Source organism: Rhinopithecus roxellana, chromosome 11 (assembly GCF_007565055.1).
Source record: "Rhinopithecus roxellana isolate Shanxi Qingling chromosome 11, ASM756505v1, whole genome shotgun sequence".
NCBI classification, from domain to species: domain Eukaryota; kingdom Metazoa; phylum Chordata; class Mammalia; order Primates; family Cercopithecidae; genus Rhinopithecus; species Rhinopithecus roxellana.
The window spans coordinates 66,561,356-66,588,478 of record NC_044559.1 but is presented as its reverse complement, the minus strand read 5'-3'; the positions used below and the strand labels follow the sequence as shown (position 1 = coordinate 66,588,478).

Here is a 27,123-nt window from a genome sequence, read left to right as displayed (position 1 = left end):
AATTAGCCAGATGTGGTGGTGCATGCCCATAATCCCAGCTATGCAGGAGGCTGAGGCAGGAGAATCACTTGAACCCAGGTGGCGGAGGTTGCAGTGAGCCGAGATCATGCCATTGCAATCCAACCTGGGCAACAAGAGTGAAACCCAGTCTCAAAAAAAAAAAAAAAAGAAAGAAAGAAAAAGAAATGAGAGGCTAAGTCTGAAGAAATGAGGAAAAGTAAGATAAATAAGATAGCTTACTTGAGAAAGAAACACAAACAGACATGATAGCTATGGAGTATACTAGATAATCCATAATGTGAACACTCAGGTTTGAGGAGATTCTATATAGCAGAAAAGGCCTATCTTCACAAAAATGCTAATTTGATAGAAAATCTACCCTTACCTTTATATGGTTATTAATGTTAAGACATGGAGGTCTTTTAAAAGACCTTCTATTTTGTCAAACGTTTACTTAAGCAAAGCACATTGTACAGTGCCTGGCACTTTTAAATATTCAACAAATAATGCTTTTGTTGTTCTTTATTTTTTATACTTATGGGAAAACTGCTATTTTAAATAATCTGTAATTGCTTACTATGTATTTTCAAATTAAAGTATCTAAAAGTAGATAAATTTTGATAACTGAAGATAAAATAATAGCCCTAAAACAGGAAAAGTGAACGTTAAGTTGATATCTTCCAGGGCTAGAGAGGTATGGTATAAGACAATAGGGTCTGTGTAAAAGTGGAGACTGTGTATTCAACTTAAAGATATTCAAATTCAATCTTACGAGATCATCTAATTTTCAGGCAGCCAGACTTGAGTTGAAACAAGCAGTGGATCTGAAAGACAGGCCATGAAAGATGTGTGGAAATGTTATAGTGTAAAACAGGAGTCCCAACCCCCGGGTCACAAACTGGCACCGTTCCGTGGCCTGTTAGAAACTGGGCCACACAGCAGGATGGGAGAGGCTGATGAGTGAGCATTACTCCTGAGCTCTGCCTTCTGTCAGACCACTGGCAGCATTTGATTCTCATAGAAGCACCAGCCCTACTGTGAACTGCACATGCAAGTGATCTAGGTTGCATGCTCCTTATGAGAATCTAATGCTTGATGAGCTGAGTGGTGGAACAGTTTCATCCCGAAAGCTTCCCCCCAACCCTGTCCATGGAAATATTGTCTTCCACAAAATGAATCCCTGGTACCAAAGAGGTTGGGGACCACTGGTGTAAACAAAATTAAAGCAGTATTAAATATGAAGATGTCTTAAATGTTATTTTCTTGCAAGAGACAGAATCTTATTTAAATTTCCTTAGTAAAACAGGGGCTTGACTGAGAGGATACAAGAATATCTTACATAGGAAATCATTAGATAGCTATTTGTTTTATATCTAGTTCTGAGGCTGCATGGTTTCTAGTCCCCATTCATTTGTTTATCATCTTCTCTCATACAGATTAATGTGGCAGGCTCTTATTATTTGTTCCCTTTAACTTAAGTTTATCCATGGATTTGGACTGCTGTGACTGGTCCAATGCTATTAGACTTCTGAGTTGAAATGCCTATAATTAACATAATAGGATGCTTCATTTTTTAAACCAAAATTTTGAGAAAAAGCCTCATGTATTCTATGCTTCTCCTTGAGTTTGGTATCCATTCCCATTTTACTGAGGTGTAACCAGAAAGAAAGGTCATGTGACACAAATAGGACTTGGTTTAAACTCTCTGCTTTATCACAATGCCAGAATGATATTTAGAGCCTCTACATGCTGAAAAACTTATGACACTTCTTCATTACGCAATTCAAAATGAAATTATTTTGAATCTATAAAAAAGTACATACTGATGCTAAACAGTCAATTCTAGTTTACAAAGTTCTAGATTAGATCATTGTCTTAGTCCATTTTCTGTTGCTTAAAGCAGTATACCTAAAACTGAGTAATTTATAAAGAACTGAATTTATTTTCTACAGCTAAGGAGGCTTGGAAATCCAAGATCGATAGGGCATATCTTTTGAGAGACTTCTTGCTTGTGGGGATTCTCAGAAGAGTCCCAAGGTAGCACAGGGTATCATATGGAAAGAGGGTTGAGTATGCTAACATACTAGCTCAGGTCTATTATCCCCTTCTTATAAATCCACCAGTTTCCCTCCCAAGATAACCCATTAATCCATTCACTTATGAATGGATTAATCCACTCATGAGGGAAGAACTTTCATGATCCAAACCCCTTTTTTAAAAATCCACTTCTCAATATTGTCATATTTAGGATTAAATTTCAACATGAGTTTTGGAGGGAACATTCAAACCATAGCAACCATGAAAGTTGAACCTTTCTAATTCTGTGCATGGATGTTTACATCTGGTATCTTAAATGCTGAAGCACATTTTCAACCTGCCTGTTGAAAAAGCACATTTTCAACCCAGCGCAAGTCAGTCACTTGCTTGAGCTAAATCTCATTCTATCTCTCAAACGTTTTTCCCAAGTTCATGTCATCCCTCTGCTAACAAACAAAGAGAACAAAGGTTTGTAGATGTTTCCTCTCCCAAAGGTAGGGTGTGAATAACTGCTTTAGGCAGAGAAGATCAAGGTATGACCTTATTGAGCACTTTTATTGGCTTCAGATTAGGGTTTCAACAAGTTCAGACTTCCTGTGGCTGCCTCCCATATCTAAAGAAATTGTGAATGATCTGTCTCCTGAGTGTGATTCCCTACCCACCCTCTCCAATCCAACCCTTCTTTCTATCTCTTTTCAAAATATTTCTCTAAGACTCTTCTTAGACAAATATGCCTTCCCTCTCACCTAACACCCTTTCTTTACCAAGTTATATTTATGTCAGATTCTTAATCCATTTAAAGGGAATGATGGTAAAGAATAAAGGAATAATAGTAAGTATTAAACTGTGTCATCTTGCCCTTCTGTCTCCCTGAGAATCTTTTGCTAATTTAGTAGACAGGGAAAATGATTGCATTATCTCCTAGTGATCTGGTGGCAAGGGGAGCATCTGGTTTGGGTGAGTCAATCCCTGGCTGTAAATATGACCTAGTGAATAAATCAGTATCAATAAATTTCAACCTGCTGCAGGTTGCTGAAGTTTTATAGAAACTTAGAAGAGCTATAAGCCACCATAAATTTGAGAGGGAACCTTAGGCTTAGAGAAAAAACTGGCTCTTATCTAGCTGTGAAACAAAACATACAATACTTATATAGTGAAACAGGACTTCAAAAGATAAATTAGGCAAATGAGATTTATGTTCGACATTTTTTTGGTTAATTATTCCATGTTGCTGCTTAATACATTTTTTAATTTTTAAGAAATACAATTCAGAAATGAAAGTTTTGATTATATTATAGGCTATTAGCACATGTTCAGGATTTTCAGAATTGGAGTTCTCTGCTGCCCTAACTGACATTGACAAAATCAAGTGTAGAAACTTAAGCTTATGTTGATTTCATAATGCTGGTTAAATTCAATCAAAATTAGTAATGTAATCTTTGAGTGGTTACTTTATATTTGTGGTTCTCAAGCAGGGACAATTTTACTTCTTAGGGAATATTTGTCAATGTCTAGAAGCCTTTGTGACTGTCAAAACTTGGAGAGGAGGAGGTACACTACTGGCCAGAGACACTGCTAAACATCCTGTAGCCCCCTCTGCATTAAATAATTGACCCAAAATGTCATTGTGCCAATGTTGAGAAGCTGTGTTCTATATTCTTCTTACTCCTTTATTAAATCATTACTATGTGTGAAGTGATGGTCACATAACTAGTAGTAAACAATATTTTATTGACCACTTACCATGTGTCATGCTCTATTCTAAGAACTACATACATTCCCTCAATTTATCCTCACTATACTACAAAATAGAGTAGACTATAATTCCATTTTACAGATGAGGAAATTGAAGTATAGAAGAGATAACATCCACAATCACATAGCCTGTAAAAGGTACATCTGGATTTACAGTCAGGTAATTTGGTTTTAGAACCCCATCCACTGTGGTCAAGGAAATCAAGTGCTGCTTATTATTTCCCTTGACTTTCTCCTATGCTCTTGCAACTCTAAGAAAAGGACCTTGGCAAATCTCAATCTATACAATAATTCATAATTCTGGGAGCTCCACAGAAAAAAAAAGTTATTTATTTATTTGTTTGTTTGTTTGTTTATTTATAGCTGCATGCAGTGTCCTGCCAGAGGTCTAATCAACTTTGTCTGCAAAGTTAAAATTTTTAAGCCTAAAGGTTTAACAATTCCAATTCCTTCCCCCCCCCCAAAAAAAAAAATATATATATATATATGTGTGTGTGTGTGTGTGTGTGTATATACACACACACACTACACATCTACATATATAAACATAGGCCTTAACACAAATCATTGAAGTATCACAGGTCAAAAATTTAGGCAGGTATGTAGTTTGTATGCATCTTATATGAATTAGTTAACAGACTACTTTTTTTTTATTCTAATACAAACTATATTAATTTTATAATATACATAAATAAAAATCAAATGCTAAATATAATAAAGTTTATTTTATGTAGTTCAGCTCACTAATGTACACTAATGCTTCAATGATAATATTAAACTTTGTTTTGTTTTATTACATTTAGAAGCAAACTCCAGCCAGGGTTCACATATTGATTTCATGTTCTAGTAAAAACTACAAATAAAAAACTACAGTCAGAGATTATTTCTTAATATATTGCATATACTTTCATCCAATTTAAGTCATTTCATGACAAGTTTAGCTTTTTTTGTCATAGTGATCTCATGTTGTAATGGAAAGTAGTATGCAACTATTTTGTTTTGTTTTAGATCTAATATTGAAGTTTAAAACTTCACTAATAATTGCTACAAATACAGTAAAACAAGAGAAAACACTATTATTTATTGAGACAAAACATAATATTAAGTAACTGTAAATGACAGAAAACAATAGGGTATGACAATAATACAACATGAGAAACAAAGAGCTTTTTGTTATGGTATTCCAGGTTAAGGGAGACATTAAAATGCCTATTAAATCCTATCTCTACCAATGACCACATTTATATGGTTCTATACTGGCATGTTTCCTGACGTCTACTGATGCCCCACTGGTGGTAAAAGAATTAAATATTTAAAAATATTTATGCATATTATATTTATTCCAAAAAAATACTGAGTTCCATTTATGTTGAGAATGTCAGTAAATCCAGTAAACTCTTCTCAGTATTTCCTTTTTTCTTCATCTGTTGCTGTAATCAGAAGCCAAGCCAACAACATCTTTTGCTTATAAATGTGCAATTATTTCCCACCATCTCCCTTTGCTTTCATTTCTGCTACTCTCCACAGAGTAATCAAAGGGATTTCTTAAGAACTTGTCAAATAATGTCACTCCTCTCTTCAAAACAGTTCATGCCACCCATTCATTTAGACCATACTCAAACACCCTAGTGTGACCTGCCCCATGAATCATATTCAGACCTCATCAATTACATCTGTACTCCCAATTCACATTTCTTGAGTGAAATAATCTTTTTTGTTGTTCCTCGATCATCATGAACTCTTTCTTGCCTAAGAACATTTATACCAGCTCTTTCTTTTTCTGGAAACATCATTTTCCCAAATATTCTGGCAAATTCTGCTGGAGGTTTCAGCTTAGATGATATCTCCTTGGCATTTCTCATGAAGTAAAATACAAGCTCCACAAGACAAGGCTGCAGGGGAAGTTAGGAAGGAACTATTTTTTCGGTTTTGCATTCTTTTAAATAAAGCATAATGGGCAACATACTAACAAAATAAAATATAAAAGGAATATCATAAATCTTCATTTCACATTTTTCCTGCAATTATTTTCTATATACCTACCATCTACCATTTTCTATCTATTTGCTAAAAATTTCTCAACATTTCCATGTAAGCAACATGCATATTAACTGGGTTGAATTCTCTGTGTCAGATTCTATTTTATAATCCAGAGTGGTTCACTCGCACCTTTTACTTCCTTCAAGTCCTAAGATAAACAGTTGCAAAGAGTCGGACTCTTTGAAGCTCCTAAACACACTTCGGCTCTCTCTGTCCTAATAGCCCAAGGAGGGCTTTTCTGCATTTTCTCTATTCAGGTTGCTTTTGCTCTTCCTAAGCTTCCTAGTAAAAATCTACACTCATGTTCTGCCATCTGCTTTTAGTATATTTTTGATTCATCCTCCAATTGCCATTTTACTGATTATCCCCAGAAGGATAAAGCTATTTTTAGTAAAATTCTGCTTTAAGGGGAATTGATAGCTGGGGAGAAATAACTGCACATTGTTGAAGAGTGTTTATTAGAACAAAATTTCATTGTATTTGAGGAGAGAAATGCATTACTAACTGGAATGTCTTGAGTCAAGAATTTAGCAAGTTTTTGGAAAAGACTTTCATAAGGTGGAACAGAAATGCACATTAAGTTTTGAACACACAAGATTGAGTTGAGCAAATCAATCAGAGTTTGACAAAGTAAAGCAATGAATCTAGTTAAGATAATGAAATAAATTAATCCCATTTGCTTCATATAAGGGTTTGAAAGCAGAAATAAATGCAAATGAAGGAATTAGAGGTAGAGCTACACATACAGTTGCTGACTCTGTAATGGAGAAAAGTCAAGAAGAATTTGAGATAAATTTATTTGTTGGACACAATACTACTTAGGAAAAAACTGGAGTTGGATTTGAGTTGTTAATATATAGGTGTGAATGTGTGTGTGTGTATGTATGTACATATATATATATATGTATATGTGGATTCTAGAGGTCTAGAACTTAAATTGTTTTGACAAAGGATACAGATTTTTACCAAATGTTTATTTAATTGCATTCTAACAAAATAATACTATTATAAGTGTATGAGAAAGCCCTTCTCCCATATATGCGCTTGGGAGATTATCAATTGTATTGACCTTTTCCAATTTAACAGATAAAATAACTACTATAATAAAATTTTTATTGATGTGCTTGCAGATTAAACAGTTTTAATATTGGTTTTTATGTGTTTGTAAATTATCTCTCATAACTATTGCCACTCCTCACCTTTTTAAATGTTTATTAATTTGTAAAAGTTCTCTAAAGACATCAACCCTTGAAGTAAATGTTGCAAATATTTCCCAATGCATATTATTGTATTTTAGCTTTGTTTATAATGAATTTTTACATTTTTACATTTTTAACTGTAAGAGTGAGAACCTGTCTTATTAAAAAAAAAAAAAAAAAAAGCTGTTTTTTTTTTTTTTATAATATACCTATTCACGTCCTTAAATTCACTTTATATTTTCAGTTGTCATTGGAAATACCATTTAGATCAGAGGATTTGTATGGGGAAGTCACATGTAGATAGATTGTCATTTACCCAATTGAGATCATACAACATTTCCCATTTGGTTCCTCATTTTGTCATTTTTGTTTGTGCCAATAAATTCACCTTTCTACCATTTCTAATTTTTTCATTATTTGTCCATCACACTAAACTTACCTTTATATCATCCCTAGTGGCCAATATAATATGTGGTATATATGTAATAATATGTAATAATAAATTTTATAATCTTTGAATTTTTCGATTATGTTCAACTATCTTCTTTTCAACATATATCACATCTGGGAATATTTATTTAAAATGAACTTTGCATAAATACTTAACTATTTTCTAAATGACTAAAAAGGAAATTACTTTCAAATAATCCCATTGCTAAAATTTGAGAATCTCCTGCCTTCTTGACAACATGGAATAATAATGTTCTTCTTGCTACCTTTTCTTCTCCTCTTGTTACTTACTTTAGTACTTCTCTCTTTTTAGTACCTCCCTCTCTGTCTGAATTTTTTTTAAAGTGTTCATTATTTTTAAAAATTTCTTCAGTTTTTATTGGAACATCCATATTTTTTCATTGATCTTGAAACTTTTGTTTCATGGTAATACTAACCTTTGTAATTAGCATGACAAAAATGTGTTGCACAGTTTGAAACCCCTTTGTGGATAAAGGTCTTATTAATAATTAACCTATGATAATAGAAAAAAATCAAACATATTACCACAACTTACATATATACCACAGCATGCTTTCTTATCATATTTTGAATTTTTTCATACATATTTTAGGGGTATAGATTGTAAACATGTCTCTATGAAATATGCAACATTTTAAACATTAATACGTGAAATGGTATTTCTGGTTCAATATTTTTCTTTTATGTAACTTTGATTCACACTTCACTTTTTATCACATCAATTGATGCAAATACTTACCAATTTTTTTCTAATACATTTTGGTTTTATGTTGTTCATTTAAATGAAATAAAATTCTATTTTGAATCTTCTTTTAAAATAAGAATTCTAGTATGATTTTAATTCTTTTACTTCAAGTGCCAGCCTAAATCTCATCCCATGGTATTAAAGAACATTTGGACAACCTGGCTCTACTACTTACTATTGCTGTTACTTTCAGCAAGTAACATAACGTCTCTGGGCTTTGGTTTCTCATGTGTTATATAACGCTGATAATGGCATGTATCTAAAATTTTAGATTTTAGAATTTTAACTTGTAAATCTTTGTAAGACTGTAAAGAGATACAAATCAGTTAATATTTTCATATATCCTGGCCTATAGTAAAAAGTTAACAATTGTGTTTTAAATAATTATCTACTGACTGAAAATTTTAACTTTATCAAAAATTTAATTTCAAAATAAATGTATTCTGTTCTTCCATATTTATATACCTACTTCTGTTCTATAGCCCAATATTATGTTTATCATTCATTATAGGATAACTCTCTCTTAATAACTTTATTTTTATAGAATTACCTGGGCATTATTCACATTTATTCTGTCATGTAAACATGCCAGGTCCAAAACACCCCCCAAAATGTTTTGATTGGAATTATGTTACATTTGTAGATTAATGTTAAGCTTGTAGGTTAAATGAACACTTTTGTAATATTCAGTCTTCTCATTCAAGATAATGATATGTCTTTCATTTCATTCAGGTCTTCAGTTTTTGGCCTTCTAGGACATGTTATTGTTTCTTCTTGTATCTCCTATGAGTACATGGTTTCAAATTAGTTCTTGTCACTATTATAAATAGGATAAACCTTCAATTTATTTTGTAATGTTTTATTTGTATAAATTTAAGGGGTACAAGTGTTGTTTTGTCACATGTATATGTTGTGTAGTAGTGAGAGGCTGAGAGATTGCTTAATGGGTACAATGTACACTATTTGGGTAATGATTTGGGTGATGATTACCAAATGTCCAGTGTAATCATCACCCAAATAGTGTACATTGTACCCATTAAGCAATCTCTCATCCTTTACCCTCCTCCCACCCTCCCATTCTTCTAAGTCTCCAATGTCTATTATTCCAATTGTAAGCCATTATCTAATGTGAAATAACTCAGAAACAGAAAGTGTAATACCGCATGTTCTCACCTGTAAGTGGGAGCTAAATAATGTATACAGATGGACATAGACTGTGGAATAATTTCTCATTTTTTTAATGATGAAATATAAGAACGTTATATATCTTTTAATATTTATTGGTCAACTGACTGAATTATTAAACTTACGTGGATTCCCAAAAAAAGGTTTTTTTAAAAAGCTGATTACTTCAATTTCTGGAATAGGAAATCTCTAGATTACTTCAATTTCTGAAATAGAAAATCTCTTCATGTAGAAATATGATCATAGATCTCTTATTTTTTATCATATTTATACTTGTTTCATTTGTTCATCTAGAGAATGAACTAGAACTAAGGTTTTGAAATAGTAGTGTATGTAAAATCACCTTTGTAGACTGTTGACTATATAGTTTCCTGAATACTGTTGTCAGAGATGGAGATGCAGGAAAACACCCCAGGAATCTGAAATTTTAAACAGCAATTCAGATGATCTTTGATCAAGTGGTTTCTGGACTTCACTTTGAGAAACAATGGCTTCAAATTCACAGACCAACAATCACAAAGAGCTGTAATAGCTAGCCAACCATGTATTACTATCATTAAATTGGTAGGCTCTTCGTTATTTGTCTATTAAAAAATTGCTGTTCATTGAGAGACAGTGATGCTATATTGCGTACAGACCATTCATTTAACAAACAACTAGAATACAATACTGTGTGCCAGGAAATTTGCCAGGCTTTAAGTTTCCTGCTAAGCATATGTTCATATTCCCTTCTTTCATGGAACACAAAGTTCAGTAAGCAAGTATGTAGGCCACGGCCAGGTCTGCCTTTCTTAGTCTCTCCTTTGTGTATCAACAGGCTGTGTATCCTTGCATACAGGCAATATGATAGCACAAGTGTTGCCTGGTCCTTATCATCTAGCTTGTACATAATGTAACAGCTGGGCGCAGTGCCTCATGCCTGTAATCCCAGCTACTCGGGAGACTGAGGCGGGAGAATCGCTTGAACCGGGGAGGAGGAGGTTGCAGTGAGCCGGGCTCACGCCACTGCACTCCAGCCTGGAGACACAGAGAGACTCCGTCGCAAAAAAAGAAAAAAACAACAACAAAAACAATGCAACAAGATAATATTGGCAGCTTGGAAACTGGATGGTAGATCCAAGTGAAGTTGATTGTTGTAAATAGCCAGTAGCAGTTATTAATGCTAGAATTTCAGAGTGCTTTGTTTGAGGACAATAGAGGCTAGAACCTGGAAGGATCTCACTCTTTTTTTTTTTTTTTTTTTTTTTTTCATAGACAGAGGCTAACAAATCCTGCCTCAGGTTTATTTGTACAAACAGCACAGGAGGACCACAGCGCCATGCAGATGGCAGCCCGGAGGTGGGGGTGGGGGGTCGCACCAGTCCTTCTGTCCTCACGTTGGCACACAGAGATACCTACTCTGTAGCCTTTGTAGTGGCCTGGGCACCTTTGGGAGCCTGAGCTGGAATTGAAACTGGAGCTGCAGCCTGAGCCTTGGTTTGATCCTTGGCCTTGGCCTTTGGCCGGCACAGCCGGAGCCCCTTGGCAATGCGAGCACGAGCACGCTTCCCAAGCTTGGGGTGGGCAATGTAGGCAAGTCGATCAAGCTTGCGGCTGACACCCTTTGGGATCTTGGGCTTAACCTCCTTGGGCTTTACGAGGGCCTTGACAGCCTCGGCACGTGCACTCATGGCCTTGGCATTGTTGGCCTGCATCTTCTTTAGGCCCTTCTTGTTGTGCTTCTTGGCAAAGCGCATGTTCCTCAGGAACTTGGGGTCCAGCCCCTTAAGAGATTCGTATCTTTGTGATCGGGGTTTCTTGATACCATTTCTGTGCCATTTTCGGGACTGGTTGTGTGTGGTGTGGTTCTTGGACTTGGCCATGTCTGCACCTTTAGCCGCTGCTCCCGAAGCTCCTAGAACCGGAAGAGCGGATCTCACTCTTAATAGGCATCATAACTACTATCACAACTAACTTCGGTGTATGTCCTTTGAGGAACTGAGAGAACAGAGATGTATTGATCATCCAAATTCCCCAACTAGAAATTGACTGAAATGCTTTGTGGAGTATTAATCTTTAGGCATTTTAGAGAAAACTATAATACCTGTAAGATCACCTTCTTTTGTGAAACAGCTCTTGCAAAAGCTGCTTTAAAGATGTAATATTCAAGCAAACATGCAAAAGTGGAGGTTCCTTTAGTAACTTCTATTTTACTTAACATATATGTGTATAATTTTAAATATATATTAAAATATACATAAATATTTAAGAAGATGTATATTGTTTTAAAATATTTAATTTTTATTTTTATCAGATGTTTTCCCTTACATTTGTTCTTCAGTTTGTTTACTGACCTCCACCTATTGTCAGTTCCCCCCGACTCTTTTACCCATCACATGCCTTCAATTTATACTACACACTTTACTTAGCATCCTAGATTTTGTCTTCTTTTATCATTTAGCATGTGCACAACTCACCCTAAGTCGTGAATAAACTACAGACATAGCCCCAAAAAGCTAAATGTTCAATGTCCTATACTCCCCAGTTGCCTTTAACTGAAGTAGAAGTAGAAGGGAGTAAAAGAGAATAAATTAAATAATCTAGTCAAAGTAATGAAGATATGCTGATGATAAGGCCATCATACCCTCAATATTAGTTTCTCTTACAAGTTGTATCAATTCAACTAACGTTTTTATGTGAGTGCTGTGTGACAGGCATTTTCTTGATCACTGGAGACACAGCCCTTGTAATCAAGGAATTCACTGTCTAGTCTTAAATCAAAAGTACCGGTATCTAGAAATATACTATATAGAAATACACTGATCATTATGATAGCAGCAACCAGCACTTATTACATGTTTACTATATTCCAGTCACACTGCCAAAAGACATATCCGTAGCTTATTATTTAATCCTTTAAAATAAATATTATCATTCCCAGTTTATAAGCCAGGCACTGTGGGACAGAGAGACTAAGTAATTTCAGGATCACATTGCTAGTGACTGATAGAATTGTGATTCAAACCCCACATTCTGAGTCTAGATCTTAAGGAATTCACATTTTTCTGAACTAGGGTTTACAGTTATACTGGTCTTCTAATTTTATTTTAAAAAATCAATGAGACTACAGTTGTCATTTTTAAAATTCTTTCAAATTTTAATTTTGTAACTACAAAGATTCTGCACAAATTTAGGGAATTGGCCCTTTAAATTCAGCCAAAATAAAGACTCTAGTGCAACAATTTAGAGGTGTAGTGGGCCCTATACATAACTGGAGTATGCGCATGCCTGTAGTTAAGTATTCTGTTATTAATGTCCCACCACCCACCCAAGCATCGTAAGTCAGCCTAAATCATACCTGTTATGGTAATGGCAGGTGCTTTTTACTTAAATAACTCCCTTTTCATAATGCATGTCTGTGTGCTGCGCATGCACACACACAAGCACACACACAGACACACACTTAAACTCTATATATCAATTCTTTGCAAGTTCTACCAGTAATATTGTAGAACAGTATTGCTCCAGCTTTTCCTATAATTGAAACCTGCAGAGTCAACTATTGAGCAGCAAATCAGGACCCTTATTCAACAATGCCAGCTCAGTCAGGGTCATTATTTTCTCTCTTTTGCTCACAGTGAGTCTATCATTTTTGAAAGTAACTGTTGCCTTGGAACTTCTAGTAGAATCCTCACTAAAATTTACATTTTAGCCTAACTTGCAGGAGCTTTCCTTAAAGGTTTGGAAATAAATATAATCATCTTATTTTATATTCAGGAGGTCTCTTGCTTCCATTTTCCTCAGAAAATGTGTGCATTGTGAGTTTCATCAAAACATGAATGATATTATTTGCAAGTAGATAACAATAGGACTCTATGTAATTTATTCCAAAAGAAGAGTGTTTCTTTGTGATTATTTACCTAAATGCTAGCTATTCAAAAGTTTTATATAGTATCTAGGAGAATTATTAAACCCATCAATTTCTGTTGGAATATTCCCAACTAAATATTTTCTTTAAGCACAATTGCCTTTGAACCCCAGCTTCCAGAGCTTTACAGTCAAGCAAAGCCTAGAAGAAATAAATTAAAAGTCATGGCTGAATTCAAAACCATGATCATTCTGCAGCCTGACTTGTTTTGTTAAGAAAGGTAAGTTGGAAGCTGCTACATGCTTTTAAGCAATCAAAAGGACCATGAGCCTGAATTTTTCCCCTTAAGCTTGTGTGCATATGAATAAGAACTAGATATGCAAGCAGAAAACTTCTTCTTCAAATCCATCCTTTCCCAAATTCTCAGAGGCAGCAAATATTGTGGCCTTATTATCACCCCAGCCCTGTTTTCCTGATTTATTTAATACTGACATTTTGTCTAGACTCTATTTTAATTGATGTGTTATAAAGAAGAATTACAGTTGTGAGGTTCTCACAAGATATAGACAAAACAAGGTATGAAATGGTGTCTTAATTGATTTTCTGTTGCTGTAACAGAATACTATGGACTCGGTGATTTATAAAAAAATATATATATATTTCTTATGGTTCTGGAGGCTGGGGAGTCCAAGAGTATGGCATTGACATCTGGTGAGAGTTTTATTGCTGTATCATACATGGTGAGAGGGGATCACATAGTGAGAGGGCAAGAGCGTGCAAGTCAGCTCACATCTTTCTTTCTTTTCTTCTAAAGCCACCAGTATCAACATGGGGGACCAACTCTAATGACCTTATCTAATCTTGATTATCTCCTCCAAAGGCCCCACCTCCAAATATCATCAACATATGAGTTTGGGCATTTAGTTGCCAATACATGAAATTTGGGGGACACATGCAAGTCGTAACAGATGAGAAGATGGTTTTGCTAAGACTGTAAGGAAACAGCTGAATATACTGTAAATAGTTATAGCAGTGAATACCACTATAGTATTTTGGGTAAGAGATTGATAATGTACACGGTAAAGAACAGCTACCTGTAGCTTTTTTTTTTTTTTAATATCATATGTCCCTAGGGAAACAATCTTCTAGTTCCCCATCTTCAACAGGATGTTTTTCATGTGAAGTCTGCAATATCAGTTAGGGATATTAGGTACAAAAAACAATATACTCTAGCTTTTTCAAGCTGAAGGGATTTATTAAGTGGCATAAATATCTCACATATTATTGAAAGGATGGAAGAGATAGATTCTGTTTTGACCTGCCAGGAATGAGGTGCAAAACCACAACATAACTGATCTGCTACAGTGTATTTGGCCATTTTCACACTGCTGACAAAGACATACCTGAGACTGGATGATTTACAAGAGAAAGAGGTTTAATGGACTCACAGGTCCACATGGCTGGGGAAGCCTCACAATCATGGTGAAAGGAGAAAGATATGTCTCACATGGTGGCAGACAAGACAGTGAGAGCCAGGGGAAGGGCGTTTCCCCTTACAAAGCCATGAGAGCACATGAGATGTATTCACTACCATGAGAACACTATGGGAGAAACTGCCCCCATGATTCAATTATCTCCCACTGGGTCCCTCTCACAACACGAGGGAATTATCGGAGCTACAATTTGAGATAAGATTTGGGTGGGGACATAGCCAAACCATATCACCTGGGAAATGCTGCTTTTCCCATGATCCAGATGCCTGGTTCCAGAAAGCTGGTGCCGACATTACCAACTACAGAACCACAGCCAACACTAGAACCACAGCACTTCTGCCATGATTTGTACCTGCAAAAAGTGTAACACCTGTCCCCTTCATAATACATTCTGAACAATGGAAAAATAATCTTGTCAGAGTAACCCCAATTATACATAGAATCATAGCTGCAATTGACTCTTTTAAGTATAATTTTAGCTTCTCAGTTCTGCAGTTCAGAAACATGTACAAAGGAGGTAGTTGGAATAAGTTTTGTGTAAGCTGATGCACAGCATCTGCTACACCTGTCACATGATGTCATGTCATTATTTGTCTTATATATAATGATAGAAGTAATGTAAGAATATTGTAAAACTCCTGATAATAAACAGATGTCTTATTCAAATCACTTTGAACTGATAAATATTAAAGGCAAATTATTAAAATTAAATTTACAACCTTGGTTTTACACCCAATTGTAGTAGTTCATATTTTACATATATGGAATAATCTTATAGTTTATAATGAGACTATACATTTATCACCATATATTTACATATTATGTGAGCCCATTTCAAAGATAGCACTTTTAAGAGAGGAAATTATATGTTGTGGGATAGCATTGTCACCTTGAAAACATCATTAACACTTCTGCATAATGTAGTTCTACACAGAGAAAGCAAGCATGCATCAATTATTATTTTTTTTTAAAGCTAATTATGTTCCTAAATATAGTGAAGAAAACTAGGGTTACCTTAGAGGAAGTAACTTTTCTATTTTTTTTTTTTTTTTTTTTTTTTTTTGCTTCCTTTTCCTTTTTTTTTTTTTTTTTTTTTTTTTGACAGAGTCTCATTCTGTCACCCAGTAGAGTTCAGGGACATGATCTCCACTCACTGCAACCTCCACCTCCCGGGTTCAAGTGATTCTCATGCCTCAGTCACCCTAGTAGCTGGGATTACAAGAGTGAGCCACCACCCTGACTAATTTGTGTATTTTTAGTAGATACGAGGTATCGCCATATTGGCCAGGCTGGTCTGGAACTCCTGACCTTTAGTGATTTGCCCACCTTATCCTCCCAAAGTGCTAGGATTGTAGGTGGGAGCACTACGACCAGCCGTCCCTTTTCCTGTTTTAGCAAGAGGAATTATAAGCTGTTTAAGGGTCAGGAAAAGCAAAAAATAGTGAAGCACATTCTCCTGGATCACTTGATTCCCTTGTGGACACAAGTGAATCCTTGTCCTCTTAGTTTTCTGGGTGGAAAATAAATCACCTTTAGATGTCTCCTTTAATTAAGTGAGAAGTTACAAGGAACCAATATTTCAGCAAAAGCATGTGACAAATGCTTTTTAGCTTAAGAGTTTTAAAATTTCAGCCATATACAGAATAAATTGAATGCCATAACAAACTATCATGGAGCCATTATCCAGATTAAACAATGATAATATTAGACTATTTTTTCAACTATTCCTCCACCAATTTGGAAGTGATCTTCCATATGATTATTATTTTTATGGATATTTGAGGTTAGATTTACCTACATTGAAATCAATGAAATATACCAACATTAACTATACAGTTTTGGAAAGTATATACATACATATAACTACAACTCTGTACAAGGTATAGAACATTTAAATTAAAGAGTTCACACATACTTTTTTCCAATCAATTTTCTCCATCCTTTTCCCCAAGCAACCCTTAATTTATTTTCTATCACTATAGCTTCATTTTGCCTATTTAAGAAATTTTATCAATGGATATTGAGCACTACATGTAATTATTACTTATTCATGCACATTCCTTCAGGAAGTTTCTTTCAAGTATTTTGTCCATTTTAAAATTTGTCCTTATATTATTGAGTTGTCATACAGTTTTGTGTATTCGGCATACAAGTGTTTGTTAGACATATGTTCTGCAAATATTTTTCTTTCAGTTTATAATTTATTTAGAGGTATCTTTTGAAGAAAAAAAGTTTAAATTTTTAGGAAACTCTAATATATTAAAGTTGTCTTTTATGGTTGTTGCTTACTGTGTTGTCTCACAGCAGGCTATGAAGATAATCCCCTGTTTTCTTCTAAATACTTTGTAGTCTTTTACACTTACCTTTGCTCCTTCTTTAATTAATTTTGTGTTTGTTAGGAGATAGGGGTTAAGGTTAACTTTTGTTTTTCATATGGATGCCCAGTTGTTCTAGCATCATTTGTTAAAAAGATTTTTCCTGATCCATCAAATTCCTGTTAAGTGTTAGTGGAAAGGCTACTGTAGGTCTGTTTTTTGCCTTTGTTCCAAAAAATTGCCAAATTATGACTCCTGGGCTGTATTTATGTGGCTCACAATCTAATAGCAATTTTGGAATCTCTAAGAGGTAGAAAAAAAGGCAGAAGAGGAGAAAGAAGGAGGAAGAGGGGCAAAAAGTGACAGACACCTCATATGTGGTCCACAACGCCTGAAATACTTAATATCTGACCCTTTACGGATAAAGTTGACCAATTCCTACATATTCTACTGCGTTTATTTATTTATTTATTTATTTATATGGCTTTTTAATACATCTTAAAATCAGATAGATAAAGTCTTCCAGCTTTGATCTTCCTTTTTCTGCAACTAATTCATTTATTTAACTGTGGTATACGTCAATGCATACTCACAAATACTGAAATTCACAGGTACACAAACAATACACATAAAGAACAAAAAGACATAATACATATTGTTAATACTATAAGCCCACACACATTACATACGTTCATATTTAGTGCACAGATCTATTCCATTCAATGACTACTTGGATGTCTACCTTCAATTCAATGTTCTATAAGGCTCCATCTCTAACCAATGTAGATAAACTTTGAAAAGACTGATTTGGGTTGGACCAGAAAAAATACAAAGAAGCAGAACAATATGGTAGAAATAAGAACTTTCTTGTACATTTTTAAAAAATTGTAAAACAATATGCTAATACATTATCTTTTTTAAAAGAATTAAAACCTTACAGATTAAAAAAAAAGTCTATCTTTTTTTACAGTTACATAAGTATATTTGTACCACTACAAATATTGCATGTAATTTTATCTTTTTTATAATTTAACTTTTATTTTATGTTCAGGAGTACATGTCCATGTTTGTTATGTAGGTAAACTTATGTCATGGGGGTTGGTTGTACAGATCATTTCATCACTCAGACATTAAACCTAGCATGCACTAGTTATTTTTCCCGATCCTCTCCCTCCTCCTACCCTCCACCTTCAATAGGCCTCAGTGTGTGTTGTTCCCCTCTATGTGTCCACATGTTATCATCGTTTATATCCCATTTATAAGTGAGAGCATACAGTATTCTGTTTTCTGTTCCTGCATTAGTTTGCCAAGGATAATTGCCTCCAGCTCCATCCATGTTCCTGCAAAAGACATGATCTCATCCTTTATATGGCATCATAATATTCCACATGGTACACATGGAATGTACTGCATTCCAAATGTGGTTTATGTACCACATTTTCTTTATGCGTTCAACCATTGGTGGGCATTTAAGTTGAATCCATGTCTTTGCTATTGTGAATAGTGCCACAGTGAACATTCACATGCATGTATCTTTATGATAGAACAATTGTTATTCCTTTGGGTATAAACTCAGTAATGGGATTGCAGGGTCAAATGGTATTTCTGTTCTTAGGTCCGTGAGGAATCGCCACACTCTCTTCCACAATGGTTGGACTAATTTCCACTCCCACCAGCAGTGTATAAGCATTGCTTTTTTTTCTGCAACCTCACTCGCATCTGCTATTTTTTGACTTTTTAAATTGTAATAATAGCCATTTTGACTGGTGTGAGATGGTATCTTATTGTGGTTTTGACTTGGATTTCTCTAATGATCAAGGATGTTGAGTTTTTTTCATACATTTCTTGCCCATATGTATGTTTTGTTTTGAAAAGTGTCTCTTCATGTCCTTTGCCCGCTTTTTAATGGGTTTTTTTCCTTATAAATTTGTTTAAATTCCTTTTAGATGCTGGATGTTAGACCTTTGTCAGATGCATAGTTTGTAAAAATTTTCTCCCATTCTGTAGGTTTGTCTGTTCACTCTGTCGATGGTTTCTTTTGTTGTACAGAATCTCTTTAGCTTAATTAGATCCCATTTGTCAACTTTTACTTTTGTTGCAATTGCTTTTGGCATCTTGGTCATGCAATCTTTGCCTGTTCCTATGTCCAGGGAAATGGGTTTTTATAGTTTTTGGTTTTACATTTAAGTCTTTAATAAATCTTGAGTTCATTTTTGTATATGGTATAAGGAGGGGTCCAGTTTTAATCTTCTGCTTATGGCTAGTCATTTCTCCCAACACATTTACTGAATAGGGAGTCCTTTCCCCATTAATTGTTTTTGTCAGCTTTGTCAAAGATCAGACAGTTGTAGGCATGCAACCTTATTTCTGGGTTCTCTGTTCTATTGCATTGGTCTATGTGCCTGTTTTTGTACCAGTACCATGCTGTTTTGGTTACTGTAGCCCTGTAGTATAGTTTGAAGTTGGGTAGCCAAATACTTCCAGCTTTGCATTATTTTTGCTTAGGAATACCTTAGCTATTCAGGCTCTTTTTTTGGTTCCATATGAATATTAAAATAGTCTTTTCTAGTTGTCTGAAGGATGTCATTGGTAGTTTAATAGGAATAACAGTGAATCTGTAAATTGCTTTGGATATTATAGGCATTTTAAGAAAAATAATACTTTCTATTCACTAGCATGGAATGTTTTCCATTTGTTTGTGTCATCTCTGATTTCTTTAAGCAGTGTTTTGTAGTTATTTTGGTAGAGATCTTTCACCTTCTTGTTTAACTATATATCTAGGTTTTTTTTCTTTGTGTGTGTGTGAGTGTGTCTGTCGCAATTATGAATGGGATTGCATTCCTGATTTGGATCCTTGACTGTTATTGGTGTCCAGGAGTGCTAGTGATTTTTGTTCATTGATTTTGTATCCTGAGACTTGCTGAAGTTGTTTATCAGTTTAAGGATCTTTTGGGTCTAATTTTGAGGGTTTCTAAATATAGGTTCATGTCTTGTGCTAGCAGGGATAGTTTGACTTCCTCTGTTCCTATTTGGATGCCCCTTTTTCTTTCTCTTGCCTAAGTGCTCTGGCCAGAACTTCCAATAGTATGTTGAATAGGAGTGGTGATAGGGAATATCTTTGTCCTGTGCCGGTTTTCAAGGGAAATACTCCAGCTTTTGCCAGTTCAGTGTAATGTTGGCTGTGAGTTTTTCATATACGGCTCTTATTAGTTCAAGGTATGTTCTTTCAATACCTAGTGTTTTGAGAGTTTTTGACTTGAAGTGTGTTGAATTTTTATCAAAAGCCTTTCCTGCATCTATTGATGTAATCAGGTAGTTGCTGCTTCACCTTGTACTTTTGTGTTATGGAGATGGCTTATTTCCTTAAACCTTATGGACTAACATCTGCTGGATTCCAATTTTCCTTCTGTGGCTTCCTCACCACTCTCAGCCTTCAAAGCTTTGAAGAGAGCTAGGTACTTGCTCTGGATTTGGTTTTGGCTTAAGAAAATGTTGTTTCTTGTTTGAGCTTCTATTCAGATTGCTCAAACTTTCTACTTACCACCAATAAGATTGTTTGGCTCTCTTATCATTTGTGTATTCACTAGAATAGCACTTTTAGTTTCCCTTAAGAAGCTTTTCTTTGAATTCACAGCTTGGCTAACTGTTGGGTGCAAGATGGCTAGTGTTCAGCCTATCTTGGTTTCAACATGCCTTCCTCATTAAGCTCAATCATTTTTAGCTTTTGATTTAAGGTGAGAGATGTGCAACTCTTTCTTTCACTTGAACCCTTAGAAGTCATTGTAGGGTTATTAATTGGTCTAATTTTAATATTGTTGTGTCTCAAGGAATAGAGAGGTCTGAAGAGATAGAGAAAGATGGGAAAATGGCCAGTAGGTGGAGCAATTAGAGCACACAAAACATTTCATGAATTAAGTTCAATGTGATGTGGGAACGGTTTGCGGCACCCCAAAATAATTATAATAGTAATTAATAGTAAAATCCACTGATTACAGATAATCATAACAGATATAATAATGAAAAAGTTTGAAATATTGCACGAATTACCAAACTGTGACACACAGACATGATGTGAGCACATGGAAAAAAGGTCTAATAAATTTGCTGAACACAGGGTTGCCACAAACCTTCAAACTTTTTTAAAAATGCCACATTTGTGGAATTCAATAAAGTAATAAAGAAAGCAATAAAAAGAGGCATGTGTGTATTTAATATTTTATGCATAAACAATCATACTGTTTCTAAATAGGAGCATTTTTCTTCTCTGTTGTTAATATATATCTTTCATCCTTGCTTTGTTTCAGTGGCTAGGAATTCCAACTATCATGATGAATAGAAATTATAAGATTGTATAATCTTGCCTTCTTCTTTCCATCAGCTTTAGGTTTAGCTTAGTTCTGTTTTCTTTAATGTAAAAATTTTTCTTATCAGATTGAGGAAGTTATTTTCTATTCCTAATTTGCTCAACTTTTATTGTGTTGAATACGTGTTTACTTTTGATACATGGATTTTCTATGTTGTTTGAGTTATGTTTTTTTTTTTCCACTCATTCTGTTAATAAGATTTTATTTATTTTATGCATTAAACCAACCATGCATTCTTGGTAAAATCAACTTCGTCATAATGCATTGTTCATTGTATAGATTGCTGGATTTGATTAATTTTTTAAAATAAATTCATTAGGTATTTTTGGATCTATGTTAATGAGGATATTCACGTGTAGTTTTTATTCTTTGATGTATTCTTGTCAGGTTTATTATCAGGGTTATGCTAGCAACAAAAAACAAAATAGTACATGTTTCCTATTATTTTTTGTAAAAATTTGTTTAACATGTTTTCTTCTTTATATGCTGATAGAAATAACCAGTAAGGTCATAAATTACTTGCGTGCACTTTGTAATTTGAATTATATATGTTTTAGAGTTAATTCTTCAATTTCTTCAAAACTGCTAAAATTTTTATTGATATTACATGAGGAAATTTTAGCATCCTTAAGCTACTGAGTTTTACAATCCATTAATATTGTATATTATACCTTTGTTTAGATTTCCGTAATTTCTTTCATTCATGTTTCACTTACTTTTTTGCTTGTTTCCTTGTTCAGAGTTATTGAACATAATCTTTGCATATTTGCCAGATATTTGGTGTTTCTTGATGCTATTAGGAATGAGTATCCATTTTAGCATTTCAGTTTTTCTCTTTGCTGTCAGAATAAGGAGTTATTTCTAATGAGGTTACCTCTACCAGCATTTATAGTTTTACAATTATAGTTGAAACATTGAAAATATACTTAACCTATAATGTCATTTTTTAAAAATCTACGACACCACCCTAACTTTGCTTGCCCTAAATCTCTCATTTTTTTTTTTTCCAAAAGTCTTATGCAGTTTTTCCGTGTAGGTGATATTGAAGTCATCATTATTCTGTAATGCGATGACAATAACAAAGAAAAGTCTTTATAGGAAGTAACCATCTATAGCTAAAGTTGATTTTAGACAAAGTCAGTTTTAGCATAGTGTAGAGGTGAAGGGAATCTACAAAATCCAGGCACTATCTCTGAAGAACAAAGGATTTTAAATATTTTCTTTCTGTTTTTCACAAATGTTACTAAAATCTTTTTAATTTCTTAATTATGAATTGTTTTGAAAATACATGTCCTGCATTTAAAATTACCAAGTACTTTTAAGCTCCAAAGTCTCAACAATGACAGTTTCCTGTATATAGCCATGTTCCCTTTACTACAAACTGGATGAACAATACCTATAAAAATCAAGTAAGGAATTCAATTTATTGTTTTTTATGTAAAACATAATCGTTCTCTCTCTCTCTCTCCCCTCCCTCTGACCTTTTTCTCTTTTCCTTTATCTTTCATTGTTTAACTTTGGCGATATTTTGCTGATAGATATCTGGAAGAAATCTGGACACAGTCTGCCTGTTTTCCTCTAGTCTTTGTCATGGAAATGATACTTTGATAATGAATTAATAATTTTTGATCAACTGTCACTGTGCAAGAATAACAGATTGTATCAGGCTCCTATTGTCTTTTCCAGGTCACTGAAAGTGTACATATTATTCAGAATATTAATTTCGTACGCATATTCATAACCCAATACAAACATGTGTTCACTCAAAATTTCATTTAATAATGAAAGATGACTTTTATAACCATCTTTTAAAATATATATGACATCATGATGGAAACATGCATTTTATAACTTTCAATTGATGATAAGTTAGTAATGAAATCATTAAGGCTACTACAGTAAAAAATAACAAAGATAGTAGAAGAGGCTTTATCCTTTTATTTTTTGGTAGAAAAGAAATATTTCATCCACCTTCATATTTTGATTTTAAACTACTTGTTGAAAAAGCCCCACATTCCTTATCAACTTAGTCCAAATTATGTTCAGTTGGAGAATCACTGGCTTTTATTGGACATTACACATATATTCCTTTCTCTAGATATTTTTACTAATGCACTAATCCGACAAATACTTTGTGTCCTACTCTGAAATAAATTAAACACAGGGAACTTGTAAATTTGGCTAGAAATCTACTTCAGTTTTTTTTCTGCATGGATATCCTTTTATAGGCATCATTTTCCCCAACTGCCTTAGAATCTGGGTGTTGACAATTTTACTCTATCTCTGCCTTACTCTTCTCTGTTTCTTCAACTTACTAAATACTGATTTTCATCTCCTCCAGGTTTTACCCTGGAAAAAGCATTCGAGGTAAAGAGAAAAGAAAGGGTGCATTGCTGTGCTCTCTATGTCGGATTTTGACAACTCCTGAGATTGTGAACCACATAGGCAGATTATTTGGTTTTAAAGTAACCATATCCTGGGATGCCTGGAGAACTTGTCATCTGGTCACTTACTTTTACTGTTCCCACAGATGTGGCTGCACAGCCCAGTGTCTTTCTGCTGAGGTCTCCTCATTCCTCATGGTGATTCTCTTAGGCTGGACTTGAGATCATCTTCTTCTTGTCTACTTTCTTGCATGGCCCACATTTGCTGGTGGGAAGTGCTCACTTGAGACTCATCTCTAGTTGGAATACAGTTACTTCCTAACTGCAGACTTTAATCTCCTGCAAAATTTTTCATTTAGACTTTCACCCTTTAAAATTGTCTAGTGAAAGTCAACACCTGCCAACTAATTTCTCTAAATTCTCTAACTTCTGTAAATTTAGTTCTGAATTTTCACAGAGACCCCCTGATGTTCTTGTCATCAAGCTTATGGAGAAATGCAAGAAGTCTGATGACTCTTTGTTGATAACTTGCAATCATCACACTGTAATATTGGTTTCCTCCCAAATCCTCAGTTTCCAAGCTACCTGAGCCTCCCATCTTTAATCATTATATTTATATTATATTTAATCATATGAATGTTACACACTGAACTTCAGTCACTTCTTTTCCATGCCATACAAAAGTTGTCTGCAACTCTCTTCACTGAGAGTAGGTAACATCGTTTTGGCTGAAACAGTTTCTTTTTAAATGTTCTGTTACACATATGTGATCATGTATTCAAAATGGTTTCCAAAAGAAAATGCTTTCATTCTAAGAGAGAGTTGTTGAGAAAATCAGAAAGGAACACATATATGCCAAATGGACATGACAAAATAATTTGCAGTATAAAATGTATCACTTTTAAGAAAGCCAGAGACAGTTTACTGTAGCAGAACACATTGTTTGGTATAAAATCCTATAGTTTAGAAAATATGTTTGAAGTAGGCCATTTACATTATTTGAACTTTAAGGTTTATATACATAACACTAAAAGTTGTCCATTCATTTTAGCAGTGTCTGTTTTAATTCTATCCTATGCTTAGTTCATAATGCGACACGGATACTTGGTTGTCTACAAGGCTATTGATTATTTCTAGGCTGCCAGAAGATTCGAATTTTCTTTTTTTTCTGATTTAAAGCAACAAATAAGCAAATAATCCAGCAGCAAATAAAATAATCTAGGTTCTATTATCAGTTTTTTGTTGTTGTTTGTTTTTTCAGGTTGCACAAGAATAAGATACTATGTTATGGGGCATTTTTGAGGGGTTAAATTTCACTTATAAACTTTCATTGGTCTAAAATTGAAGGTAAGATCATCTAAGTGGTCTTGACCTTTTCTAAAATTTTGCTGCTCTGATAGATTTTATCACTGTTCATTTTGTAACTAACCTCTAATTTATTAGCTAGCATTGTTGGGGCAATTTTGTTGTATATAAAATTGCTAGAGATGAAAATTTTAGTCATTGTTTCTGAGTGCCTTTGGTGGTAATTTTTGATCTACAAAATTTATTTGAGATTCAGAAGTGTGGACCTATTTTTTTCACAAATTTTGATTTATAGAACATAACAACATCATTAGGATAATATAGATCACTGAAAGGCTTATTTTCTTTCATAGTTTTTTTATTAAGACTATTTTTTTAAAAAAGCAAGATTTTGAAATTTTAGGAATACATTAAAATTAATTTGTATTACTTTTTATGTATTAAATTTTCTAAAGACAGGCAAAAATAAAGCAAGTTACATGGAAATAAGTTACTAATATAGTTACTTTAAAAACTTTACCATCTAGTTTCTGCGTGGGATAAGACTTAAACATTACTTTGAGTAAGTAATGAATAAGGTAATTGAAGTAATAACAAAAAGTCATATTTGGGACCAACTGGGATAGTGAACAAAATTGATTTACTAAAATCTATCTCAGCAATAGATCTTTGAACAGGTCACCATGAAACCTGCCCCTATTTTTTAAGAACTTAGGGGAATTTGTACATTGACTTTGAAACAGAATATCTTAATTTTAAAAGGCCTAGAATCCTTGTAATAATGAATAAAACTTTTGTCTGGCAGAAGTATTGTTTGACTAATCTGTAAGAAATTTTTATTTTAAGAATATTGGCATATCTACTGCATCTAGAAAAAAAACTCTATTACCACAAAAGTTGTTATTATGATAACTTATACCTTTGATATTTAGTGCCTGGTTTGATGCACACAATGTTGTTGGAAACATATATTCATATTTTATGTTTGTGATTATTTATCTATTTTTATAATATAAGATTAAGTTCTAATATGAATCCCATTGCTAAAATAGAACTTGACTAATTAAGGTTCTCTTGAAGAAAATTATACCAGATAGAGTTGAACAGGCAAGACTTTATTCAAAGCTATTGCAATAATGGATAGAAATTGAACGTAGTTCTTTTGAAACAAAATGCAAGAAAATTTTAGTGGAAAAGCACTGGAAGAAGTAAATGGGAGGCTGTGCCCTGAGTTTGGACCACCTGTATTTGATTGTTGCTTATGAAATTTAGGCTCCTATTATACATACAAACTGGGAGAACAGGAAAATATCTGGATAACAATATTTCAAAGGGATGTCTCCAAGGTTTCTGAGACATCCCTGGGTTATAAAATTAACCAGTGGCTGGGAAAATATTTATATCTCAAAGAGTCATAGGAAGAATTTACAATGAAAAATTTCCAAAAGTAAACACTCTAAGAAAACAAAAGTTAGGACATGCAGTCAGGAAGCAAACTGTTTAAAGTTTGTCAAGATGAGGGAAATATTAAGGCCATCTTGCTCGGTTTGGCTTCATTGCAATTCAGAAACAATGGTTGAGAAATTCGTAGATTGACACAATATTGCAGAATAAAATTACTTCAAAGTATATAAGAGAAACAGGAGGGAAAATAAGATAGTACACAGTCCTCCTTCTTCAAATTGTGTTTGAACATTTTCCACTATCAGAATATTTGAAAAAAAAATCAGGATAGAGGCTTATCATATCCATACTTGAATTGTCAAATTCTCTGTTTTGAAATCATAGTTTGAACTGTTATTATTCCTGTCTAAGTATTTCCTGATGATGCATTTTAGGAGAATGTGTCTGTATTTGAAATGAAATATATTTCACGATATGCTATTTTTCTACTTTGTATTATTGCATTAACTTCCAGAATTAAAAAGTGGCCCTTTTCCTCCATATATCATGTCAACTTCTTACACAGAAACTAATTTTTAA

The 27,123-nt window shown here is 34.0% G+C and overlaps 2 protein-coding genes across 13 annotated transcripts in view; one reads left to right on the top strand and one right to left on the bottom strand.

The window, feature by feature from the left end:
- Window positions 1-27,123, top strand: part of PCDH15 (protocadherin related 15) — a 1,888,416-nt gene that overhangs the window by 1,263,551 nt on the left and 597,742 nt on the right. The window lies entirely within an intron of this gene.
- Window positions 10,684-11,338, bottom strand: LOC104676721 (60S ribosomal protein L29-like). The gene has a single exon (XM_010381597.2). The coding sequence runs from the start codon at window positions 11,292-11,294 to the stop codon at window positions 10,827-10,829; it is 468 nt and encodes a 155-aa protein (XP_010379899.2). The 5' UTR covers window positions 11,295-11,338; the 3' UTR covers window positions 10,684-10,826.